This window comes from Nannobrachium achirus (genome assembly GCF_963921795.1).
Source record: "Nannobrachium achirus genome assembly, chromosome: 3".
NCBI classification, from domain to species: domain Eukaryota; kingdom Metazoa; phylum Chordata; class Actinopteri; order Myctophiformes; family Myctophidae; genus Nannobrachium; species Nannobrachium achirus.
This window is the reverse complement of record NC_137812.1, coordinates 12,709,320-12,735,436: the sequence shown is the minus strand read 5'-3', so window position 1 is coordinate 12,735,436 and position 26,117 is coordinate 12,709,320. Positions and strand designations below refer to the sequence as shown.

Sequence of the window (26,117 nt, the reverse complement as noted above, 5' to 3'; positions counted from 1 at the left end):
CCACTGACATAGAAACACAGGTTTTTCAAAAAACCTTAGAAGGATTTGAAATATTTAGAGTTTTTCACGATTTTTCAAAAATAGCAGAGTGTGAACTTGTATGTCTGCTATTTTTCAATAGTTAAAGCACAAAATAACGCGTAATAAAGCGTTCCCAGTCTAAATGTGTTAAACCCCCTCACCCTATGAAGAACATTCATGCGGGGCCCCGCAGTGAATCCTTGTACCCAGAGCCCAGAATGTGGTGTGACGCCCCTGTGCGTCTGCGTACAGTATGTGGCACGCCGTATCAAAATGAGTCGTCTGTCTCACCCGACAGGATTTGAAACGGCCGTTAAGGGAATCATACGCGGCTCATATCTGACTGACTCGGTTAGCTTTATAAAAACAGTTTAGGGACATAAAAGTGTCAAGCAGCAGCAGCCCGACGTTATAGTTTTGCTCTTTCTTCTTTTGTTCATTTGCACACAGTGGAGGCGAGGATGCATCGCAGCCATTTAAACCCATTCAGGCCTAGAATTATTTAAAGCTTTAACTATCGTAAAATAGCAGATATACAAGCTGCGAGCTTGTAGATCTGCTATTTTTGAAGAAAATATTTTTGTTTTTGTTTTTTGCAAGTCTTTGAATATTATCTTTTTAAAAGCGAACATTTGTAACAAAAATATTTGCTTCTGGGGGTCCCTGGAACAACATATTATATTTTTTGATTATTGGGGGTCCGCGGCCAAATGCATGTAACTTTGGAGGTCCTTGACATGAAAAACGGTTTGAGAACCACTGATTTAGAAGAAGGTTTTGTAAGACATTTTTTCGAGTGCCGCACTGCGAGCTTGTATATCTGCTATTTTTCAATAGTTAAAGAGGCGGTGCCATAGTTTTGTACTTTTTCTGGTTTTCATGTGTCTAGGAGGTTGACAGTACTTCATTAGACCCCCTGGTGTGGTTGTTATGAGCAATTATGTATTGCCTTTCTATTTGGGTTTTAGCTGTAGGCTGCCACCTTGTGGCGTCAAACGTGCTGGTCCAAAAACAGACACTTATTACATCACAGAATCAACCCAACATACGTGGGTGTGGCTAACTTCAGCTGGGTCACCACCCACCATGACAACCACGCATACCAATGAACTGGTGGGTGTGGCCACATAAAAACATAATTTTAACTCTTTCTGTACACTTTTTTGGAAAAAATCTTCCTCCTAGTATAATTATAATAGTAGATAATCATGTTTTAGAGGGGGAAAAAATCATGGCACCTGCACTTTAAAGCATAAAATAACAGCTAAAGTGGTTCACGTCTAAGATAACACGGATTCGCGTTCCCGATCTAAACGCTTTAACAGGCCGCCTGGCAGGGACCCGGCTTTTATTCTCTTTATCCGTGGTAGCGTTCACATTCTTCATCTCTTATCAGTGGAGTGGCCTGTCATTCTTTCCAGTGGAAGTTAAGCTTGTTAGATGTGCATCTGAATCATATTAGTTCCTCAAACAGCGTTGGTGTTGTTGCGTCGTTCCCGCAGGAGGAGCTAGGTTCTGTGTTATTATCCGTTTATGTTCACTCCTCTGTGTGTGTGTGTGTGTGTGTGTGTGTGTGCGTGTGCGTGCGCAGTGGACAGAAGAAAAACAGATCGTGGCAACACAACGTCCTCATTCAAACTGTACCTTAATTTGCTTTTTTGGTTCCAAACGCACCCAATGTTGTGCATGCGTGCAACCTGTGATGTTGCTGTGTTCCATATAATGAGTCCCGGGACTCAATGGCGGTCTTTTAAATGAGTTCCCAGAAATGCTATAAAAACATGAAACAAATTAGTATTTTGTTCAATTTGTGTTTTATCCTGTGTGGTTATAATTATAATTAGTTATAGTCATTGGGCTCTGTTTTCGTCAATGTCTCACCCCTTATCCCTAAGCTCCGCACCCCCCCCCCCCCCCCCCCCCCCCCCTGTCAGGTGAAAAGAAGCGGTCTGCTCACTCCTCGTGCACTGAAGGAAGCATGAGCTCAGTTTGGGGTTCTCCCCAGGTTGGCAGAGGGAGAGCAGAGCCCAATGACTATAACTATAATTATAACCACACAGGTTACAGATTAGGCAATTGGCACTGGGTGAAAAATGTGTGGGATGAAAATTATCGGAAAAAAAGGCAAAGAAGTTTAGGAATAAGGGGTAAGGCATGGACAAAAATAGAGCTGTTTAGTCTTTCCCCACAGTCCAGTGATCTCCACAGTCAGATTCTCTGCAGTCAGATTGACCCCGCTGCTCCGTACGGTCATATGCTTGGACAGCAGCCTTTTGAATAAACGCTGCATTCCAATGTGGTCTAATTATCACCCACGCCGTGTCCACGGCTCCATATCTCTCCCTGCATGGTGTATTTATAGTTTTGACTCTATTAAAGGTTGCTACGCAACCACTTGAAACCCTTTAGGAAAAAAAAAATAATAATCATATGGTTGGCCCACGATTGAGCAGCTGTGCTAAAAAGGATATTGATTCTGTTGCTTTTTTTTCATCCTTTTTTCCAAAAGGACACTTTTTTTCCCCTTTTTTTCTAAGCACATAAATGAACCGGCAGGGTAAATGGTCAGTCAACCACCTGAACCCCAACGCCCATATCGTTGTTGTCGGGTGAAAACCTTGTATGTCCAGACCGTTCGTTTTGTATTTATCATGTTAAAAATGAACTAAACTAGTAAAAATAGCAGATCTACAAGCACACAACGCCTCGCACCGCGAGGCGTTGTGTGCTTGTAGATCGGCTGTTTTCACTATTTCTGTGCGACAGCCTTGTATGATGAAGTAGGGCTTTACTTGGTGAAAAAAAGTACAAGTTTGAAACTTGGAGATACAAGGTTTCTGCCTGACAGTGACGATATTCTGAGGGAATCAAAATAGCAGACCCACAATCTCACAATGCGTCGCAGGTTGGCTATTCTTTGTATGAAGAGATTTGGTTTAGAGACGGACAAATGGTCTAAATGCAGGTGTAACTCAAGTTCGGGTTTCTAAAGACTAGAATGGTTTAATGCAGCTAGAGTATATTGTATAGATTAAATACTGTTTGTAAAACTGGGGGCCAAAACGTTGTTCAACTGTGTGTGTGTGTGTGTGTGTGTGCGCGTGCGTGCGTGCGTGCGTGCGTATGCTAATGTTATATCGTTAGTGTTTTGCCAATTATTTGGGGGCCCACATGCAATATCCTGACGGCCCACATGTGTGTGTTGCGTTGCCTTGACGACGTGTCCCAGACGCTGCCATCACCATGGGGATGGTTCTGCTTAACGAGGCTGCTACCTCCAAGGGGGACGTGGGCAAGAGAAGGAGTGAGTACAGTAACACACACACACGCATTGACGCACGCACGCACGCACATGCACGCACACACTTTCTCTATCTCCATCCCTCAATCTGTCTGCCTGTTCCCTCCTCCACGTCATCAGCACCCACACCCTAGGTGGGGTTGGGGCGAAAGGGCCTTTCTGTGTGGAGTTTGCCATGTTCTCCCCGTGTCTCCTAGGGTAGATACCCTCACAAAAACATGCAGTAATCCTGGTCTCTATACTGCCTCCCCCTGGCCCAGCCCTGATGGAGGGGAAAGGAACTGGTTGGTATAACGTGTTCCTTCCACGCGCTACGTCCAAACCGGGGAAATCCCCCCCCCCTGTCAGGTGAAAAGAAGCAACTTGGACTCCTCATGCACTGAAGGAAGCATGAGGTCAGTCCGTTGCTCTCCCCAGGCGCGGCAGAGGGAGAGCAGAGACCAGGATTACATAGGCAATTGGCACTGGGTGAAAAAGATCAAACCTCGGTTCGAAGTGAAGCGGTGAATTTGTATTCTATGTGTTCTAGAGCTATGAAATCTGTGTTCTAGATCTATACATTCTGTGTTCTAGATCTATACTTTCTATGTGCTTTAGTTATATATTTTTATGAATTCTGAATGAATGAATGATTTTGTCTGGAGGGCCAAATTGTCATGTGAAGCTTGACCAATCCTCAATTCTGCATGTACGGGACAGACAAAGCCACTCCTTGAGAATCTATGGGAATCCTCATAAAAACATGTACGGGACAGACAAAGCCACTCCTTGGAAGCGGCTTTCACCGCTTAAAAAATGGGATACAAAATCGTGGGATAAAAACAATAAAAAAAGGCTACTGCTATCTATGTGTCAAGAGCCATTGACCATTAATGCGAATCAGCTGTGTGTAGAGGGAGATCCTGTAGGGTGAGAAGCAGGCAGACAAAAATGTGACCCTTATTGATTTCTGTCAGGTTGAGTTCCCACATTATTGTTGTTGTTGTTTGACTGACAACGGATCAATCAGATGAACTGAATGAATGACAACAGGAAGTGCCTGATGATGCTCCATAATTCACGCACGGCCTCGTGGGAAATGCTGGGGACGACTTAGTGGATAATGAAGACGAAGATGAAGATGACATGACACTTCTGTTAACTCGTTGAACGCAAATCTGTCTCGCTTTAGATTTAAACCACATTATTTTCTGCTTTAACTGTTGAAAAATTGCAGATATACAAGCTCACAGCGTGGCACCGAGTGCCGTGCTGCGAGCTTGTAGATCTGCTATTTTTGGAAAAATCTAAAAACATTTGAATATTCTATTTAAGTCTTTGAATATTATGTTTGACCCGATTCTATAAATGTCGTCTAAATCCTTCTTCTAAATCAGGGGTTCGCAAACTCTTTCATGTCAAGGACCCCCAAAATGACATGGATTTGGCTGCGGACCCCCATCCCAAAATGTGTTGTTCCAGGGACCACCCAGAAGCAAATATTTGAGTTATAAATGTTCGCTTTAAAACACGAACATTCAAAAACTTGCAAAAAAAAAAAAAGGAAAAATAATCAAAAATAGCAGATCTACAAGCTCACAGCGAGTGCCACGCTGTGAGCTTGTAGATCTGCTATTGTTCAATTGTTTAAGCATTACATAATTCAAGGCCTAAAAGGGATTAACTTCTGTTTGCCAAAACAAACAGCTGATCTACAAGCTCAGCAACGATTATGGTCCCATCCCTGATGGGAAGTGGGCAGAAAGAAAGATGATGAATACATTTTCATGACAGAGCCCCACACACTGGGTGTGGGGGGGTGTGTGGGGGGGGGGGGACACTAGGGCCCTGGGGCAGCTCAGTGGAGGATGGAGCAACACTAGGCAACACCACCATCAGATACTTTACAGTGGTGGGAAAGTAAGAAGTAACTGAGAACTTTTAGAAGAAGTAGCATGCTGTACTTGACTGTAGAGTTGTGACTTACTTATTCTTTCGCGAACACAATTATTATTTCTGTCCAATATGTATGGTAGAGAGCATTGGTTCTCAAAGTCAAAAAGTATCACCAAATAAATAAGTATTTGGCCACGGTTTGGCCAATGATTGTGATGCTGTTTTAACACATTTAGCTGGGTCTCCCTGCTCTTCTGTTTAGATCAGGGGTCTTCAACGTTTTTATAAAATTGTTGCAGATTAAACTTTTTCATAGATAGATAGATTCCGTTGATGGCTACATTGTTTGACCGCCTCCACCCCTCATTTCTCACATGGCCCTCTTCTAGCGCCACCATGAGGCAGATTCTTGAAAGACAAATTTGGACACTGCTCCTACAGATTTTGCCCTAAAATCACACAAAGCTGTACACAGTATCCCTAAAGTCATGTCATCAACATGGATCTGTCCCATTTCCCATATTCCCTCCTGATTGCCTACCATTGGCTTCTAAAGTTTGTGTTTGCGACCTGCTGGTCGCTTATCTCCCGATTTAGGGAGTCTTACTGGTCAGTGTATGTTGGATTCATGTTAATGTGTATCCAAAGTAATTTAATCACTTAAACCGTCGATACTCAGTAAACTTTACCTCTGTACTTGGGCTGCTCTTGTTCCCCTCTACAACTTTCCTTTCCCGAAAATAGTTGATCTGCGAGCTCTCAATGCCTCGCCGTGCGAGGCGTTGAGAGCTTCAATTCGATTTGTTTGGTTTACGAGGCTAGTATGGTAATACACGCACATACGCATGCACGCACATGCACGCACACACACACACACACAGACACACACACACACACACACACACACACACAAACACACACACACACACACACACACACACACACACAGAGCGCTGCGCTATCACAGTCACAGAGTGCATAATAAACAGCAGTGTGTCATTGCAACATGAGGAGTATTTAACATAACTGTCAATTAGACGGAGCAAGCTGTGAAGATAAGGAGCGCTTGTTTCTTCTCTCCAGTTAATGAGCAGGGTGACCCCTCTCCCCTCTCTCTCCTGGCCCCATTACTGCCTCTCAACGCACCGCCGTACACTGTTTACATTAGCATCTTAAGACCGGGAACTCATTATTACGCATTATGACTTTAACCGTTATTTCATGCTTTAACTATTGAAAAATAGCTGATCTACAAGCTCACAGCGCGGCACCGAGTGCCGCGCTTCAAGCTTGTAGATCTACTATTTTTGAAAAATCGTGCACAAAAAGAATTTGTGCAAGTCTTTGAATATATTTAAACCGATTCTATAAATGTCTTCCAAATCCTTCTAAGGTTTAGAAGAAAAAAATAGAATGCATGTTTCTCTTTCAGTGGTTCTCAATCTTTTTCATGTCAAGGAAGGACCCCTAAAAGTATAGGTATTTGGCTGCTGACCCCCATCTCAAAATATGTTGTTCCAGGGACCCTCAGTAGCAGAGATTTAAGTTACAAAAGTTTGCTTTGAAAATGATATATTCAGAGATTTGCACAACATTTCACGATTTTTCAAAAACAAGTGAGCTTGTACTGTATATCTGCTATTTTTCAATAGCTAAAGAATAAAATAATTCCAGGTGGTAATGGCTTAGACATGCCTGAGGAGCCGCCCGCACTGCTTGATTCAATTTATTATGCATACAGTATTATGACCACATGTCAAACATATAGTGGACACTTGTCTTGCGTATCCAGACAACTATGCCACATGCAGTCTCAGTCTGGAACTACGCCTCATGAAATCCGAGTATAACGGAAGCTGGCATTTCCGTTCACGAAAATATATTTTTAAATATCATTACTGCTAAGCAGCAAGCTAAATGCTTAGATGATTTTGATTTATATTAGGATAAATGTGCGCGACTGTAAAAACTATACAGACATGGGGAAGAGGCTTCACATCCGCTTAATCGGTTTTCATGCCGAATACTCATGATCACAATGTCCGTCTCCCAGACTGAATGACGGAAGCTTTTGCAAGTTGTGGGAGGTGACAGTCTGGCCACGCCAGACTAAAGGCCCATTCCCACTGGGCCAGATAAACAGATGCAAAATATCGGTCTCCATTCAAGAGGATGATACAGGTACAAAATATCTGTCAGATATTATTATATGTACCTTACCATCCACTTGAATGGATATTTTTGTTATGTTTATCTGGCCCAGTGGGAGTGGGTCTTTAGTGGCTACTAACTATACATACAATTGGTTTTGTCAACTAAAACTATGACTAAAAATGTTTGTCGACTGCCTTTTCTCACTAAAAACTAGACTAAAATGTTATAGAGCGGCTAGTGGAGAAGAGATCCAGTAGAACTAAAAGGCAAGTAATTTTTTTGTTTGGTTGCAAAATGGCAACATGTCGCGATGCGATGCGTTGTGAGTTTGTAGATCGTCTCTTTTCAGCATGAATGAAAAATTGGGGATTTTCTGAAAACTTTCAGAAATTCTGAAGGTGTTTTAAAAAAGCTGCCTCAGTTTCTAAATGGGTTGTAAAGGTGCTTACGTCTGGGTTAAAAAAGTATAACAGGTGTGTGTTCAGCAACAGGTGTCTCATCAGCTCTCCTGCTCTTCACTGGACAGTAAATCAATGTTCAGACACCACTTATCTAATCAGCACAGACAAGGCATTCATCAGCTTACGTTTGAACTGTGTTTTCACTCCCAATCTTGGCTGATCTTGTTTTATTCCATGTCATCCAATCTACTTGTTTATCCTGTACATTACATCGTCGTTGTCGGGTAGAAACCTTATAGGCTATGTCCAAAACCTTTTTTGTTTATGATTTTAAAACAGTGAAAAATACGCTGTGCAAAAAAAAAAAAAAAAAAAAATAGTGAAAATATCCGATCTACAAGCACACAACACCTCAGCATCGCAAGACATTGTGCACTTGTAGATCTGCTATTTTCACTACGTTTGTGCAACACTCTTGTATGATGAAGTAGGGCTTTAATTTTGAAAGAACATGCTATTTTGAAACTTGGAGGTACAAGGTTTCCGCCCGACAGCGACGATATTATGTTCTTTCTCCTGATTGGACGAACAGACTGGAAAATGTTATTTCTGTTCTCTAAAGAGACAGAGAAACGAGGAGACCTTGATTATTGAACACTTTATAGCAATGATTTTTCCTCTGGAGCTTAACACTTATTATTATATCAAAACATATCACTTGAATCACTTCAGAGAGAGTGTCCTTTGAGTCTAATAAGACTCCGCCGGTCATAAAATCATTGGCTTAGGAATGCGACAAAAACGAAAAAGAAAAAAAAATGAATTGAATGTTTCATGGGGGGTTGTAATTGATCGTCTCTAATGTGGTGAGCTTTAACGCAAAATGAATCAATTGTATAAACTTGCATCCTCTATGTTAGCGATCCATCTTTATTGTTTTACCCTTTCCCAGTTGGGAAATGGCTTTTCCAGTACACAAGGATATTTAGTCTTGGTTTCTAAACAGGGTATGACATTTTAGATTTAATATCAGGCTTCCAGGTGGCATTAGTGCTTAATTTGTACATTATTATTATTAGGTGCCAGGGCTCATGAACCCGTCAGTCTCGTCGTCGGAATTACACATGACAGAATGACTAATAATAATAAATAAACCAGTAAGACGCCTAAGTCACGCCATCTCTTGGCCATCTGGCCAGTGATGTATATCGGACCAGTTACCCATATATGGAGACCCCTGGTACCCATAGATTTTCACAGATATGGGCTTAATATTGATGACATCAGGGATCTCCATATATGGGCATAAAAGGGATTTGGTTCCCCTGGCATCACAGGGATCTCCATATCACCATATTTAGGCATAAGAGGGATTTGGTTCCCCTGGCATCACAGACACGGACATGATGCGCCGTTTCTCATAGTAAACTGTTAAATAAAAAGTTTAAAACTTCATTCAAAGTAGAAAAGTACAACTTTGATTTTCCATTTCTTTTTTTATTGTTATTACTTTTGTTAATGCAGAATCTGAGTGTGCATCGGCGATGTGGACAATAAAGACAGCAGTTAATGCAATCGGAAAAGACCCGTCAAGTTCTCAGAGCTCTGGAGTGTGTGTGTGTGTGTGTGTGTGTGTGTGTGTGTGTGTGTGTGTGTGTGTGTGTGTGTGTGTGTGTGTGTGTGTGTGTGTGTGTGTGTGTGTGTGTGTTGCTTTTTGTTGCTTTTTGTTGTTCTCCAGTGCATATCACAGCAGTGATGGAAGAAGTACAATATTAAAGCTCGAAACGCTGTGCAAAGCGACACGTAGATTGTAGATCTGCAATATTTTGCATTTTTGAATTTGAATGCTGAAAAGTCAAAGTTTTGGACACAATGGTCTGGGGATTTTTTTTCCCTTCGTTTCAGTACAAAATGCAAATAGGCCTATTGGTTTACAATATATTCCCAATTTCCTAGCCCACAAAAGAAAATCTGGATTTTTCTGATTGTGAGATTCGTATTTTGGCATTTTTTTATTTGGAACTGATGAAGAAAAGAGCTCTTAAAAAAAAGGATTTATTGCATTTTCATCCCAGTACAAAAATTTAAATTGTGGGCGCATTTTTTCCAGTTTTCTAGTCCACAAAAAAATCAGGAAAATGCTTCAATTTTCTGATTCCTCTCAGTCAAGATTTACAGATTTTACAGCTTAGTTTTTGAGCTAAGCCAATGACCGGCTTCTATGAATGGACCCTGCTGTTGCTTGCATTTTTTTAAGATTTGTTTTTGGGCTTTTATGCCTTTATTTGATAGGACAGTAGACTGACAGGACATGGGGGGAGAGATGGGGAGTGACAAAAGGCACAGGTCGTCCGGATCTGGAATCAAACCGGCGACTCCAGCAGGCATCCATGCCTAAGTGGTATGCGCCTGGACCAGCATTTTTATATTATGTATTTATTTACCTTTTTTGTGTGTGTGTGTGTGTGTGTGTGTGTGTGTGTGTGTGTGTGTGTGTGTGTGTGTGTGTGTGTGTGTGTGTGTGTGTGTGTGTGTGCGCGCGTGCTTGTGGGCGTGTGTGTGCCGTGGTTTATGTCATTTTTTCTGTTCTGTTGCTGTCATGGCTGCCAGTTCCCACCTGATGTTATGGGGGAGTGCAGACTGCTCCAGACCATACTGAGTGACTGCTAGCTTGCATAACGTCTTCAGGCTGGGATTTAAGTCTAGGATGTACAGGTCATCAAAAGTGAGGTTTTCTTTGCGTCCTCCATGGATGATAATACAATCTCCAACCATGCAACAGCTCATCCCATACATCCTACAGGGGTTTTTCCCCTTGGGCTCAACCTGCTTCCAGGAAAATGTCTCTGCACTGAATTTCCACAGATCATTTAAGTGCTTGTTCCCATCGCCACCAAATATGTACAGCTCTCCATTGTAGGCAAAGGCTGAATGATACCTGCGGTCTTCTGGGATGAGGTTCCCAGAAGGGATGCTCAGCCAACAGTTGGTCTCTGTGTCAAACACTGTCAGCTCGTTGCAATATCTCAGTCCCCCAAATACAAACATCTTTGTTCCGAGGATGGTGGCAGAGTGACCTTCTGGAGATGGTGGAGTGCCTCTGGTGTTAATTAAAGACCAGGCCATTATGGTGGTGTCCAACTTGTATATGCCATTAGTGTAGTCATTAGTGTATCCTCCGTAGACATACATGACCTTCTCCAGGACACAGGCAGAGTGGTTCTTCCTTGCTTTTGGAATGGTGCCAGAGACATTGGGTCTGAACCAGCTGTGGGTGTTGACATCAAAGGCATAAAGAACATCGCAGTAAGGATACCCTCCCAAGAAGTAGACGATTTCTTCTACTAGCACAGCTGTGTGGTTCCAGCGTCTGGATGGAACCTCAGTGGGACTTTGTCCGCTTTCATTTATCACTGGGGGCAACTTCCTCCAACTCAAAGACACTGTGTTGAAGATGTGGACTTCAATCTGATCACTGTTGTACAGGTAGTTTCCGCGTCCTCCAAATGAGTACAGCTTGTGTCCGACTACCACAGCAGCGTGCGAGAAAGCCTTATGTCCTCCTTTCAGATGTATCGTCCAGTGAATCATTTCACACACAAGCACCACTGTGAATCGGTGCAACTATTTTACAGGATAAGCTTTTTAAAACTAATTTGAACAAGCTGTTGAATGGCAGGTTGTTCATTGGACTAAGGTTACTTTTACAGGACAAGTACATAGGCTGTGATGACAATGTTGTGATGTCATTGGGTGGTGACCTAATTATGTAGACTATCAAAAGGAATGTTGATCCATCCATCCATCCATCCATCCATCCATCCCTCCCTCCCTCCCTCCCTCCCTCCATCCATCCCTCCATCCGTGGCGTAGCCAGGATTTAACAACTGTTAGACCGGTTGCAAGGTTTTTCGGGTCAGGCCGGGTTTCCTTGCGCGATTTGGGTCGGGTGTCTGTTTTGGTAGACACCTATACCCAAGTAGATTAGATTAGGTCTAAATAAAATCAAACCTCGGTTCGAAGTGGAGTGGTGCTCTGTTTGACGCTCTGACATCACACTCTGACATCACTGTGATGTCAGGGGAACCACACTAACGGAATCCCCTTTATGCCCATATACGGAGATCCCTGATGTCATCAATATTAAGCCCATATCTGTGAATGCCAATTATACATGTCAGTCTAACCTATAGCCTATACTAGTCTAACCAGTGTGGCTGGTTCTACAGACAGGGATCTCCATATATGGGCATAAAATGGAATGTATGATGTCAGACGTCATACACGTCATAGGACTTTCACATAACGAGTAACTGAGTAAGCATATCTGGGGTCTCACAGCACACGGTTGGTTCTACAGACTCCCACTTTTGCACATGAATAGCTCAGATTTTTGCCTATGTTCTTAGCTGCTTCCCCTGCCGTTACTGTACAGTTGTATGAAACATGAACATTTTTTTGTAGAATCCAACCGATATGCCCATATCTCCATGTACATGGATCTCCATATATGGGTATCAGGGATCTCCATCTATGAGCAACTGGTCCGATATATATTAATAATGAATTCCGTCCTGTGCTAATTCCGTCCTGCACGACCTTGCCCTCTGCGCATCCTCGCCAGGTCTCTTTTCGCCCTTAGGCGTCTTACTGGTTAATAATAATAGTTAGTATAGTGTATGGCATCACGGTATAACACTGTACTGTATGATTATGTTCTAAGCATCTGTCTGTCTGTCTGTCAGTCTGTCAGCCAGCCTGTTTGCCAGCCTGCCTGTCAATCCTATTGCTTGGACGTTAGACTAGACTACAGCTTTTATTTTAAAGTTGTAGCCCATGTGATTTGACATGTGGTCACGTGACATTCATGATGACATTTTTTTTTCCTGGACTAGAACATTTAATTATGGGCCTATTTTTTGTTTGTCCGTCCCAAATCAAAAATGCCAAAATACGAATCATACAATCAGAAAATTGAAGCATTTTCTAGATTTTCTTTTAGAACATTGGATAAATGGGCCAATTCTCAGTTTTTTGTTTTGGTATGAAAATGTAACAAATACCTATTTTTTAAGAGCACTTACCTTTGTCAGTTCCAAATAAAAAAAATTACGAAATTCAAATCATACAATCAGAAAATTTAAGCATTTTCCAGATTTTCTTTTGTGGGCTCGAAAATTGGGAATATGAACCAATATTCGATTTTTGTACTGAAACGAAAATCAAAATAATTGTTATTTAAATTTAAATTCCTACCTAACTGCCAGATTATATAGTCCCCCCAGGATTCTGCGAAAACGGAATTTATCGCAGAATTCGCGACCACCCGCGGATTTCTCGGCCATTCGCGGACTTTTCTGACGTCCGCGGAATAACGGTCGCGAGTGGCGGCAGAGCGGCGGGAGTAGTCATTACTACTATTATAAAACGATGTGTACACGGTCTGGTCAGTGGCCACCTCATACAGAGCCTGGGGGAATAGCTTAGCTTCCGTCCTGCTAGCACTGACGCTGTATTGGTCCGGTCCTACATTCGTTCCTGACAGAAAGTGTGTCCTGAACTATAGTTCCTCTATGTCTATGGTTCTGGCAATAACAATGCTAATGCAGAAGAGAATAAATAAATATTACACCCATACTAGGTAGTAGGTAGGCTATCCTCTAAAATGTGGTTACTATGGGCAGGGTTTGCATGACAATTATAGTCTTTGCAACAGAAAGTAATTATTAAAAACAATAACAATTAAAAAAAAGAATAGATTTAATATTAGATTTATATTCTCAAAAATGATTATTTGATTATTCTAACCACTAATTAAAATTAATTGTAGCTATTTCATGAAGGGTTTTACTTGATTATTAGAACTATATCATTTTTAGCTTGATAACTGGTCATTTTAGGTTGTTTTTTAATGTCCGCGGAATCAAGAATTGTTCACCACAGAATTCCGCAGAATCAGGATTGTTCTCCGCGGAATCAAGATTTTTTCTCCGCGGATTCCTGGGGGGACTAATTATACTAAGATCCCCAAACCACAATGAGGTTCCCACCTGTTAAGAGACAAATAAGAAAAAGGAGATAAAGGACTGTATTCATATTGTTTTACTAAAAGTAGAAAACCTGTACCAAAGTTAAATGACAAATGGCTATTTTTCCATTAGAGCTTCCTCTAAGGCTTTAGAAAAGATTGGGTAATTTGGATATGGGTCTAAAATTACGAAGATTGTTAAGGTTAAGGTTTATTTTTTAAGTGGTTGAACAAGAGCCAATTTAAAAATCAGAGGAATAACATCTAAATATGTATCTGAAGATAAGAAACCTCTTTTAAAAAAGTATTTGGGCAAAATATCTGAACGAGGGGAGGGTTTCATGCTGGGTAATTATCCTCAGTAAATCAGATGGGCACATCGGATAATAAAAAGTATTGAAATGTTTGATACACCTCTTTGTGTGGTAGAGTGCACAGCGATGATACCATTTCTTTAACGCTAAAGAATTTGTCCATTAAAGAAGGTCCGGTTTCCGGAATAAAGGTGTCACATCTCTCAATAGAAATGACTTCATTGGAATGAACCAGGAGGGCAGTGAATCAGAGAGTTAGCAAATGGTTCTGAATAGCAATTAGGAGTCATGGAGGACTTGAAGCAGTGAGATGTGAGGAATATTTCAATCTTTACTCTTTTCTTCTTTCATTTTTATACGGTGATTCTCAAACTTTTTTTTCATGTCAAGGACGCCCATAATAATCCATATTTGATTTGGCCAGCGGACAAATACTTAAAGCAGGGATCTTCAACGTTTTCAGGCCAAGGACCCCTTAGTTGAGAGAGAGATGAAGCAGGGACCCCCTCAACCTGACAGCACAATCATCAGTGTATTTTGGATTCATGTCAATTTGTGTTTTCAGATATTAAACCACTTGAACCGTCATTACTTAATACACTTGACCTTGCACTCTGTCTGTCTGTACCGAAAATAGACGATCTACAAGCTCACAACGCCTTGCGCACGCCTCGCTTGTAGATCTGCTATTTGTGGCTACAGTTCTCAGAATGGACACTAGGGTTCAAGTTGTTAATATAGAAAGGGATTGGAAGATTTTGAGGACCCCCTGTAGTAACTCTTAGGACCCCCTAGGGGTTCCGGACCCCCTGTTGAAGACCCCTGACTTAAAGTATTTGGTGCTACAGTAGGTACCCCCATAAAAGATTGTTTCAAAAACCTTCAACAACCTTTCCAAAATATCAAGACCACAGCTCACAATGCATGCAAGCTTGTAGTAGATCATCTGTTTTCAAATAGCATATGTGTACAGTCTTAAAGTCGTTGATCTGAATTTGATGCTGTATTAACACGTTTTGCTGCGGACCCCCTATAGTATAACGTCAAGGCTTCCTTGAGCAAGACTCTGAACCCCTAGTTGCTCCCGGTGAGCAGGTCGGTGCCTGTGCATGGTTTCCTCTGCCATCGGTGTGTGAATGTGCGTGTGAACGGGTGAATGTACTGTAATGCACATGTCATTGTAAAAGTGCCTTGGATAAAGGCGCCAGCCTATATAAATGCACCATTTACTTTGAGAGCCAGGCATTGCTTTACATTGTAGTTTAACTCTTTTAAAAGCTCTTTTATGACAGTTTAAATTGGACCGTAATCGCAGGCTTTCCCTTTACGTGTCCTTCTCCTTATAGTCTGGACATGGTCATTAACGCATGGTGCTGGTCTCGTTAACAATTTAGCCTAAAGGAGCCACTTCACACATTATCTTCACATAATTGGTGCTCGCTCTATGCTCGTTATAAAATGACACAATTTATGTCTACTCAATGTTCTGTCTCAGTCAAACCTGCCTATATACCACCAACATCATCAGGGATTCCAGGGCTAATAAAAACCAAAGCCTCTGTCCTCCTGGAAAGATAGCATGCTGAAATAGAGCCCCTTTTTATCTGTCGGGTGGAAACCTCATAATGTCCAAAACGCTTACTTTTCAGGATTCTAATTCAAAAGCAGCAAAAGTAGCAGATCTACAAGGTCCAAATAATTATGTTGCTTCAGGACACGTTTAGAGCTTGTGGATCTGCTACTGTGTATGCTTTTGTGTAGAATGACCCTTTAGGTGCCAATCCCTATTTGGGGGAAAAAAAGACAGACAGATTTGTGCCAATCCCGAAGTAATTCGGGAAAGATGCTGTATAATATACAGTGTTGGGCAGTAACGAATTACTAATAATATATTACTGTAATATTATTACTGTACAAAAGTTCACACTGGACAGTCCCACCCCCTGGCCCATCATGGACAGCTCCACCCACCTCACCTGCTCCCACTTCACCACACCTGCACTCACTCACTAATTAGTGGCCAGGTGGGTATATATATGGCCTGTGCCCTCACTCCTGTTTGTCAGCGGCAGCAGAAACACCTCAGCAGAGACTGGGAGTCTCAGTCAGACCAGAACCATGTTATGCGTGAATGAAGTGAGTGAGCCCATGTTGCCTATCCTATTGCTTGTTTGCCTTGATATTCATTATGGCTTGAAGCCTAGTGCATACTGTCTTGAGTACCTAGAATTCAGGGAAATGCCATATTTAACCTTGGAGATATTTTAACCTTGGTGCATTGTATATTGAATTGTATTTGATTATGTATTGTATTTGATTATGTACTATTTCTCTTTATTTATAGAATAAACCATAACTTAATAAATCAACAAAATGGAAATCATCTCCTCCTCTTGTACTCTCTAACCGGAGTGGTCATGGTGATGCCAACAACCCTCAACCAGTCTGTCCTGGTCTGAACCCTACTTTACATGGTCCTTCGACACCGGAAAAGGGCATTGCCATGGCCGAAGAGCAGGAGATCCTGGATTACAGCAGTACAAGGCTGGAGAGCACCAACAGAATGCTCCTCCCTCAGTCTCCTCCTGATGCAGCCGGGCTCTCTCAGTCTCCTCCTCCGCCTCCTGCAGCCCGGCACCCTCCTAGTCTCCGCCTCCTGCAGCCGAGGCTCCCTCCTAGTCTCCGCCTCCTGCAGCCGAGGCTCCCTCCTAGTCTCCGCCTCCTGCAGCCAGGCTCCCTCCTAGTCTCCTCCTCCGCCTCCTGCAGCCCGGCACCCTCCTAGTCTCCGCCTCCTGCAGCCGAGGCTCCCTCCTAGTCTCCGCCTCCTGCAGCCGAGGCTCCCTCCTAGTCTCCGCCTCCTGCAGCCGAGGCACCCTCCTAGTCTCCGCCTCCTGCAGCCGAGGCTCCCTCCTAGTCTCCGCCTCCTGCAGCCGAGGCTCCCTCCTAGTCTCCGCCTCCTGCAGCCGAGGCACCCTCCTAGTCTCCGCCTCCTGCAGCCGAGGCTCCCTCCTAGTCTCCGCCTCCTGCAGCCCGGCACCCTCCTAGTCTCCGCCTCCTGCAGCCGAGGCACCCTCCTAGTCTCCGCCTCCTGCAGCCGAGGCTCCCTCCTAGTCTCCGCCTCCTGCAGCCCGGCACCCTCCTAGTCTCCGCCTCCTGCAGCCCGGCACCCTCCTAGTCTCCGCCTCCTGCAGCCCGGCACCCTCCTAGTCTCCGCCTCCTGAAGCCGAGGCTCCCTCCTAGTCTCCGCCTCCTGCAGCCCGGCACCCTCCTAGTCTCCGCCTCCTGCAGCCCGGCTCCCTTCTAGTCTCCTACTCCGCCTCCTGCAGCCCGGCCACCTCCTGTCTCCTCGTCTCTGGCACCCCAGGCTCCACCTTCGACCTCAGTCTCCGCCTCCAACAGCCAGTTCACCTGAGCCTTCCCCCGCACCTGGGCCCCCACAGTTTCGGCCGCCACCTGAGCCCCTCCCAGTACCCATCTGTTCCTCATGGGGCGGCCCTATCCCAGTGTGACTTTTTTTTTGGTTAAAATCTTGCAGATTTGGGGCGGCTGTACAAAAGTTCACACTGGACAGTCCCACCCCCTGGCCCATCATGGACAGCTCCACCCACCTCACCTGCTCCCACTTCACCACACCTGCACTCACTCACTAATTAGTGGCCAGGTGGGTATATATATGGCCTGTGCCCTCACTCCTGTTTGTCAGCGGCAGCAGAAACACCTCAGCAGAGACTGGGAGTCTCAGTCAGACCAGAACCATGTTATGCGTGAATGAAGTGAGTGAGCCCATGTTGCCTATCCTATTGCTTGTTTGCCTTGATATTCATTATGGCTTGAAGCCTAGTGCATACTGTCTTGAGTACCTAGAATTCAGGGAAATGCCATATTTAACCTTGGAGATATTTTAACCTTGGTGCATTGTATATTGAATTGTATTTGATTATGTATTGTATTTGATTATGTACTATTTCTCTTTATTTATAGAATAAACCATAACTTAATAAATCAACAAAATGGAAATCATCTCCTCCTCTTGTACTCTCTAACCGGAGTGGTCATGGTGATGCCAACAACCCTCAACCAGTCTGTCCTGGTCTGAACCCTACTTTACAATTACTTTTTCCAGTAACGAGTAGTGTAAGGTATTACTCTAAAAAAATGGTAATATATAACGCTTTACTCCGCAAAAAAAAACCTCGCTACTCCGTTACTAGCCATTTTAGCCGATTGCAGAAAAAGAACAGATCTACAAGACATCAACATACATCTACAGAGTTGCGATGTAGCTTGTAGATCAGTCATTTGCGCAGCGCGCACAGTTATGACGTTGCTTATGTCATGAGACCAGTGCATGGACCAGTGTCAGGCAGCGCTGCGTTGCCTGTCACAGTCACAGAGAGAGCATATACAGCGTGCGACGCGTTGGATGGGACGTTTACAATCTACAAGCACTCCTCTCGGCCGAGGAAGGGTCCGCCGCGGGGTCCGCCGCGGAGGGGTCCGTCGCGGGGGCGCCGCGGACCGTCCGCGGAGCTCAGCGGGACCACCGTGGACCACTGCGGACTGAGTTGCTGCTGTTAGCCAGTTAGCGTAGCCTCCACTGTCTGTGCTCAATAAGCCTCATGTCAGGGCCGGCGGCAGCCCACAATGGCTGAGGGTGCTATGCTTTAAGTGAAGGCTACCCAACTCAAATCGGCCAGGTGAAAACAAAAGGCTAAATTTGCATACCAATGGGAGTGTGTGCCAAACCGGTTGTGGCCAGCCAATGCTGATCTACTGTATTATAATGTAAATTTAGGGAATTACTGAGGTGGGGGTGCTCCCTGGACAAAATGAGGGTGCAAAGCAGGCCTCAGCACCCTCAGGGAGTTGAAAGCCTACTTTCCTTAGTGGGAACACCCAGAGCCCCTGCACCTCACGTCTAAAATAGCCTACACTTTTTAGGCAGAAAAGAAAATATGTAGCATATTATTTAAGGATAATATAGGCAGGCGTCTTCAACAGAGCTGAGAGTTTTAAATGTAATAAAAAATAAGCAATGTTTTGTTGGGTTATTATATGTCTTAATTATTAATTGATTCGCTTGTAGGCCTATACCAAAATCCATTAAAAAAAGTTTCTAACTGTTCCCAGGTCAAATATTGATGTGTGATTAAAATGTGATTAATTGAGATTAATTAATTACAAAGCCTGCAATTATAATTTCTTTATATCGCATCCCAGAGACTCTTATTGTTCCAATACATTGTATTCAGTTCTAAAAGGAGCTGTCTAAACAGATTTTGCAGGAAAAACAAAAGTAATATAACTTAATATATTACATATTACTCTTGATTCCAAGTAATAAGTAATATAATATTATTACTTTTCCCAAGGAGTAATAAGTAATAAGTAACGATTACTCTCCTAAGTAATATTGCCCAACACTGATAATATACAGTAACCTTATAAACTCTTACCGTAACGTCAGATCTATCCATTGATGTTTGCTGATGGCCGCCGGGTTGTTTACATTCGACGATGACATCATTGCGCCGCCGAAATCCCCCATTTAGTCCCACTCATTGTGATGTAGAAAACCTTCTTTATCTCAAAAGTATGTTTTTTATCGACGAGAACGCCCTTTTTCCATGGTTAAATAGCGAAAGAATGGTCCGCTAACGGTAGCTATGGCCTAAACATGGAGTCACGTATCAACATTTGTGAACGAGTCATGTGACACACGAGCGTGAAAACGTGCACGCGTCACCACGCAGGCTTTTCGCAATAAATCGCTCGCTGTAGGGATAATTGGCTGGCACTCCACGGCTGGGTTCTGGCGCCATCTGGATGGCACAAGATGTCAATAAAAAAATACTATTAGAAATAAATTAGAATATGGAGAAAAGTGGTTTCAGCGACAATATTACTGTACGTAGCTGTCCAGTGGTACCCCAGGGCTCTGTATTTGGTTCGTTCCTTTTCTTCCCTGTACAACAAACCTCTGTTGGTCTCCAAGTTCACAACGCAACACTTCTAATGAGGAAACATATTTGAAGCCACACATACAAACGCAGACGCACCAACATACAGGCTAAAGGATTAACTTTTAAAATCTTCATATGCACACACATGCATACTGCATGTACACAGCATCTTTTTTCCTTGAGAAGGCAACATGCGGCAATTAAAATGATAATGATTTCACAATAACTTCAGGCCGTGTTGCCTGGCATCTTCGGGGTGCCTCGGAAACACGTAACAACACACACACACACACACACACACACACACACACACACACACACACACACACATAATTATCAGCCTACGCACAATCGCAAATCATGTACGAATAATAAATTAATAAGGCGATTTTTCATGTCTGGCGACATCTTCTAGCTTGTATTATAGACTGAAGTAATTTGCTAATTCTCCCCGTCTCTCTCTCACTCTCTCTCTCTCTCTCTCTATCTCTCTCTCTCTGCCTCCCACACATAAACAGCCAACGCATATCCTCATCTTTTATAAGCACAGCTTTTATATGGATTCATCCCACCTACCTCGTTTAATTGCCGGTGGCTAATTTAATTAAACCAAACCAAACATATGAAACAGATTAGATTTTTACTGCCCGCTAATATTTATAAGAGGAGTAAAAGCACGCACACACACGCACGCACGCACACACACACACACACACACACACACACACACACACACACACACACACACACACACACACACACACACACACACACACACACACACAGGCACACGCAGGCACACGCAGGCAGGCACAACTTAAACACACCAGACGACGCACTCCTACGCAATACAGCAAGATCACACGCATACATTTGCGTGCACAGACACATGCGCGCGCACACATACATACAATACACGCACGCACTGTATTTTACTGCATGCATACACATGAGATGTACAGTACAAGCTCACGAGCTTGTACATCTCCTATTTGTGAACATTTTTGAAACAATCTTTAAAGTGTGAGAACTACAGATTTTAGAATGGCTTTGCAGAATTGGCCTTGGGTCTAAATGGATTGAAATAAGAGTAATAATGCGTCTTATCCCTCTAAGGCCCAAACATAGAAATACTTGAAATAAAAAATTGAAAAAAATCAGATGGTGTTGTAGGTGTCTTAACTCATTGAGTGCCAGCCTATCACCACTAGAGGGCGCCCAGTGACCAGAGAATAATAGAGATATGCTGGTAATGCATGCCCAAGCCCTGGAGCCATGACTTGCCTGAACACTTTCCTTTGTGCATGTACAGGAAGAGGATGAAGTTAGCTTGAAGTTAGCTATTGGCTACCAAGCATTTTAGAAGCCTTATTTTCGTCAACTTAGCCATGATTAAACCTTGCACACCTCATGCATGGGAAAAAAACAGAGAAGAATGAGCTCTAAAAAATCCAATGCAATCCTGGATTGCATTGGAGTGGATTTGTGCAGTTTGTTCACAGCTTTCAAACAAAAAAATCCGATTGGAAATCCGTTCAGGCATTCTTGAGATAATCGCCATTATGTTTTACATGTAATGTAAACAAAAATGGCTGCCCTGTATGTTAGATGGGGTTGTATGGGGGTGGAACATGCAAAATCGCGATTGAAATCATGTTCACCAGATTTGATGGGGTCCAAAAAAAAAAAAAAAAAGAAATTCAAAAAAAAATTTTTCAAAAAAAAAAAATCTTTTTTTTTTTTTTTTTTTTTTTTTTAAAGCCGAACTTGTTCGGGATCGGCACTCTACGATACGCTAATAAAGCCGAACTAGTTCGGGATTGGCACTCAATGAGTTAATCAGAGGAAAATGTAATGTTTTAAAAAAAAATGTTTTTGTAAGGTTTTATAGCCATAAATCATAAATCATGCTCTAATTTACATATGGGGGATATTTTTCACAATAATAACATGTGTACATGTTCTAAACATTCTAATGATCAACAAAAAAAATAGTACAGGCATTTAGTACAGGCATTTTACTTATGTTTTTGTGAGGAATAGCTTCCATGAAAAAGTGAGATGTTGTTTGTCAAAACTCTGGAATGTCAGCGGGTGTGGCGGGTGTGAATGTCAGCCCCTCTGGGGGGTATTTATATGCAAATATTGTGGCCAATGGCATTGTAATACTAAACAATAGAATCCAATGGTGATGTTTAGGTGGTAGGGGAGCTAAAATAAAATGATTTAAAACTTTTTTTGGATAAAATACAAACGTTGTAATATTACAACAGTGGGCTCTAGAGGGTTATACCCCCATAGTAATCATTTCTACAGATTTTTTGTATTTATTTAATTTTTTTTCTCTGCATCTCTCCATACTCTTCATAGTTATCACAAAACACGTTTTCAGAGCGTTATAACAATTTCATGAAATCAGCTGAGACGACTCCCGCAGAGCAACAGCATAAACACGTGAGATTGTAAGTGATGAAAGAAAAAGAAAATGAGCAGACAAAATCGATTCAGAAACAATTGAGGCTGATGAAGGCCTTCTTTCACAAGATTGGAAGAACTTGGTGACCCACCTGAAAAACTGTATTTTCTGTTTATTATTGTGCACCGCTGAAGAGAGACTCTCTGTGACTGAACAAACACTAAAGCAGTGCTTTTCAACTCTTTCCATTATCTATTTGGTGTTTTTGAGCCACGGTCCGCTGTTTGATGACATTCAGCCTCTCACACCCAAAACTCTGAATAGTTTGTCATTGTTGGATAAAGATCCTCAATTCCATGCTGTATTGATGTTGGTACCAATTAGGAGAGGCATTAACAGGAAAAACATAGATCAAAACATATTTTTTCTAATCGTGTAGAACAAACTTCTATTAAATTGAGTTAACAATAATATTAACAATATGGCACCTATGGGTAGTTTTAACAATAATCACAATAATTCTAACAATACTTTTACCCTTGATAGTGTAAAATGAAAACAAATGGACCCGCACGGCTCGATTTGATTTCATTTTACACACTCAAGGATATATAAGGGTCCATCTGGTTACCAACTCTCCATCATTTAGCTGAGGACCACCTGGAACCCCCTCAAGGACCACTGGTGGTCCCCAGACCACTGGTTGAAAACCACTGCTCTATAGCAATGATTACCATCGGAATATGTAGCTTCATCTCTTTTTTAACAAAACACCTCAAAAAGATCAATTGAATTCTAAAAAGTTGCCTTGAAAAGCAACAACACTTACTTTCTAAGTGTGTCCTTGTTGTGAGTATATTTCCACTCATGGAAATGTGACTTACCTAGAAGAAAATCATGTTTTCCTTTGTGTGGGTAAAACCCCTCGTGTTATCGACTTATGCACTCTGCATAAATCTCTAAAGCAAATTACAAGTTGTTGTTGTTTTTTTCTTTTGTTTAAACTGATAAACAAAAAAATGTGTTTATCAGAAGAGCTCTTGAGCTTTGATTCGGGGGGAACGCCGCTAACAGAGGCTGTTTGATGAGATGTCACAATTATTGCTTCATCAAAGACGAGCGTAAACATCTGGTAAACATTCATATCATCACTGCAGCCTCTGAGCAGCGGACAACAGACCAACTCGGGCCGGCGTGTACATAGTATGTGTTAATAAACGGTCAAGCACTGGTAGCAATAATGGAGTCAAAAGGCCTTCTTCATGCTAAGGTTTATTGTTAGGCAAAGTCAAGGACCCACAAAAGTGGAAAAAAGCAGCACACCAAAATGAAAATGCAAGACAGGCTCAGATGCAGTGTTCCATTTTAACGCTGATGCGTTTCGGCACGAGGCCTTTTTCAGAGCAAGTTACAAGTTTTGACACTGCATCTGAGCCTGTCTTGCATTTTCATTTTGGTGTGCTGCTTTTTCCACTTTTTGTGGATCCTTGAGTTCAGTTGTACCTAGAGCTAAGCACCCACTGCCCAAATCAGTGAGGAATTAGTATGAGCAATGCCAGGCTATCCCAGGGTAGCCTCGCGTAGCCAGAAGAATCTGCCTTTGCAAAGAAGAATTGCCCTTGGCAGATTAGGTCTGAACCCGCTCAGTTATTCAAATATCTCACGGCTCACAAGTCGTGAGGAACCAACCAGGGGCCCAGTATGCAAATGTTGGACGGGTGCATCACCTTTGCGCTACTCTGATTGGTTGTAGGTTTGAATCTTTTTGTAACCGCCCCTTGGGGAAAGAAATAACACTTACGCCAACCAGGGCCCAGTATGCAAATGTTGGGCGGGTGTATCACCGTTGCGCTTAGGGTGACCAGATCCCAATTCACCAGATGTGGGACAGAGAGTATGTTTGTGGGGGACAATGTGGGACGCCCGCCAAAGGCGGGCGGCCGAAAACTTTTGGGCTTTTTGGGGGCCAAAACCCCTGAAATGCGTAGAAAAATACATAGAAAATGTATTTTGGCACAGCTTGCCATCTGGTTGAGTAGCACATAATATGACTATGATAACAACTATAATGGAACAACTATGCAAATAAAAACTTAACAACAGAAATACATTTGAAATTATCTGTATTTACTAAACAAACCTGAAGAGGACAAGAGGTAAATCTGGTAGACATGAATGAATTACATTCAGTAAGGAGCTCACAAAACACAGTTTCCACTTCTCACAGTAGTGTGGCCAAGTAAGTCTCATGTATTGAGGCATATCTTAATAGTCAAAGTCACAAGGATACATGTAGAGTGCAGTACTTTTAACAAAGACATTAACTTGACCAAAGCAGCATCCTCCTAACAAAGGCAACTACAGCAAATTATTTTCAATTAGACAGGCACAACATAAAACCATAGATAAAATAAATAAAACCAGAAATATAAATCAAAACTAGTCAGGACTGGAGGTAACAATAAATAAGAATAACCATAAATGAAATTGTAAACAAACCAACACTATGCACTTGAGCACTTCCAGAACCAAGGAAAGCACCTGGAAAAATCATTTTAGCTTTTGTCCATCACAACTCAAGTCTCCAGAACCAAGGAAACCACCAGCATGAAACATTTTAGGTTTGTCCATCATAGCTCAAGACTCCAGAACCAGGGAAAGCACTGGCATGAAACATTTTAGGTTTGTCCATCACAACTTAGTCTTTCAGTATTCTCCATCACAGCAACAGCAGGCCTGGCCCACACAGGGCATGCACATTCAGCACCATAGAAAGGACCTGGCAGTGAGTGAAACACAAGAATAGCAGCACATCATTAAAATCTAGCACTACACTGACCCAGAGTCCACAATAAATTATTTATGTTTAAACAATCTATTCTATTTAAACAATTTTTATCTTACCTTAGATGTTCTTCTTGGGCTTATATTTCTTGCTTGATCGTGCTGCTTCCAACAAGGCCTTCTGCTTAAGAACATAGCTGTAGAACTCCTTACATGCGTATTCAAAGTTGGTCTTGATTTGTATTTCACTCTTGATAAGCTCCACAGAGCAACGATTTCTCTGGTCAGTCCAGGCAGCAGTCATGAGGGAAAACACTCTCTCTACCGGAGCGTTGGTGATCGGGATGCTGAAGATGAAGGATGCAACCGCAGTCAGATTTGGTGTAACTGTGCCTTTAAGCAAGATAGACCACTTCTCCAGAACAGGAGCTACCTTGTCCACTACTTCCTGCTGGCGTGGCAGAATCACACAGTACTCATCATACAGCTCATCCATTTCCAGTTTCCCTCTGATATGTAGGGCCTCCACAACATCATTGAGCTGGGTGAATGTGAACTTGCTCTTCAGTGCCAGGCATGCAACATTCTTCTGGTAGTTGTTCTCTGTGAAATCATACCACTTTTCTAGGTAGTTGAGTGCAACATTGTAGAAGTTGGAAAGATCATTTCTGATTGTTGCTGCCTCTTGGTCTGGGAACTGTTGGAGGATATCATTAGCTTCCATTCCAAAGTAGGAATCAATGTGTCGTTGTTGGAGCTTTGTCTTGAGAGTGAACATGATGTCATATAGCTCACAGACAGTCCCATTCTGTCCCTCCAACTGCAGAACAACATCATGGAAGATCTTGAGAACATTATTC

The 26,117-nt window shown here is 42.5% G+C and overlaps 1 protein-coding gene across 1 annotated transcript in view; it reads left to right on the top strand.

Annotated features, from left to right (window-relative positions):
• The window catches only part of tusc3 (tumor suppressor candidate 3), a 196,024-nt gene that overhangs the window by 163,978 nt on the left and 5,929 nt on the right, over nucleotides 1-26,117 (top strand). Inside the window, exon 8 of the mRNA XM_080721868.1 lies at nucleotides 3,251-3,325. Coding sequence (XP_080577994.1) covers nucleotides 3,251-3,325 — 75 coding nt within the window. The remainder of the gene's footprint in view (nucleotides 1-3,250; nucleotides 3,326-26,117) is intronic.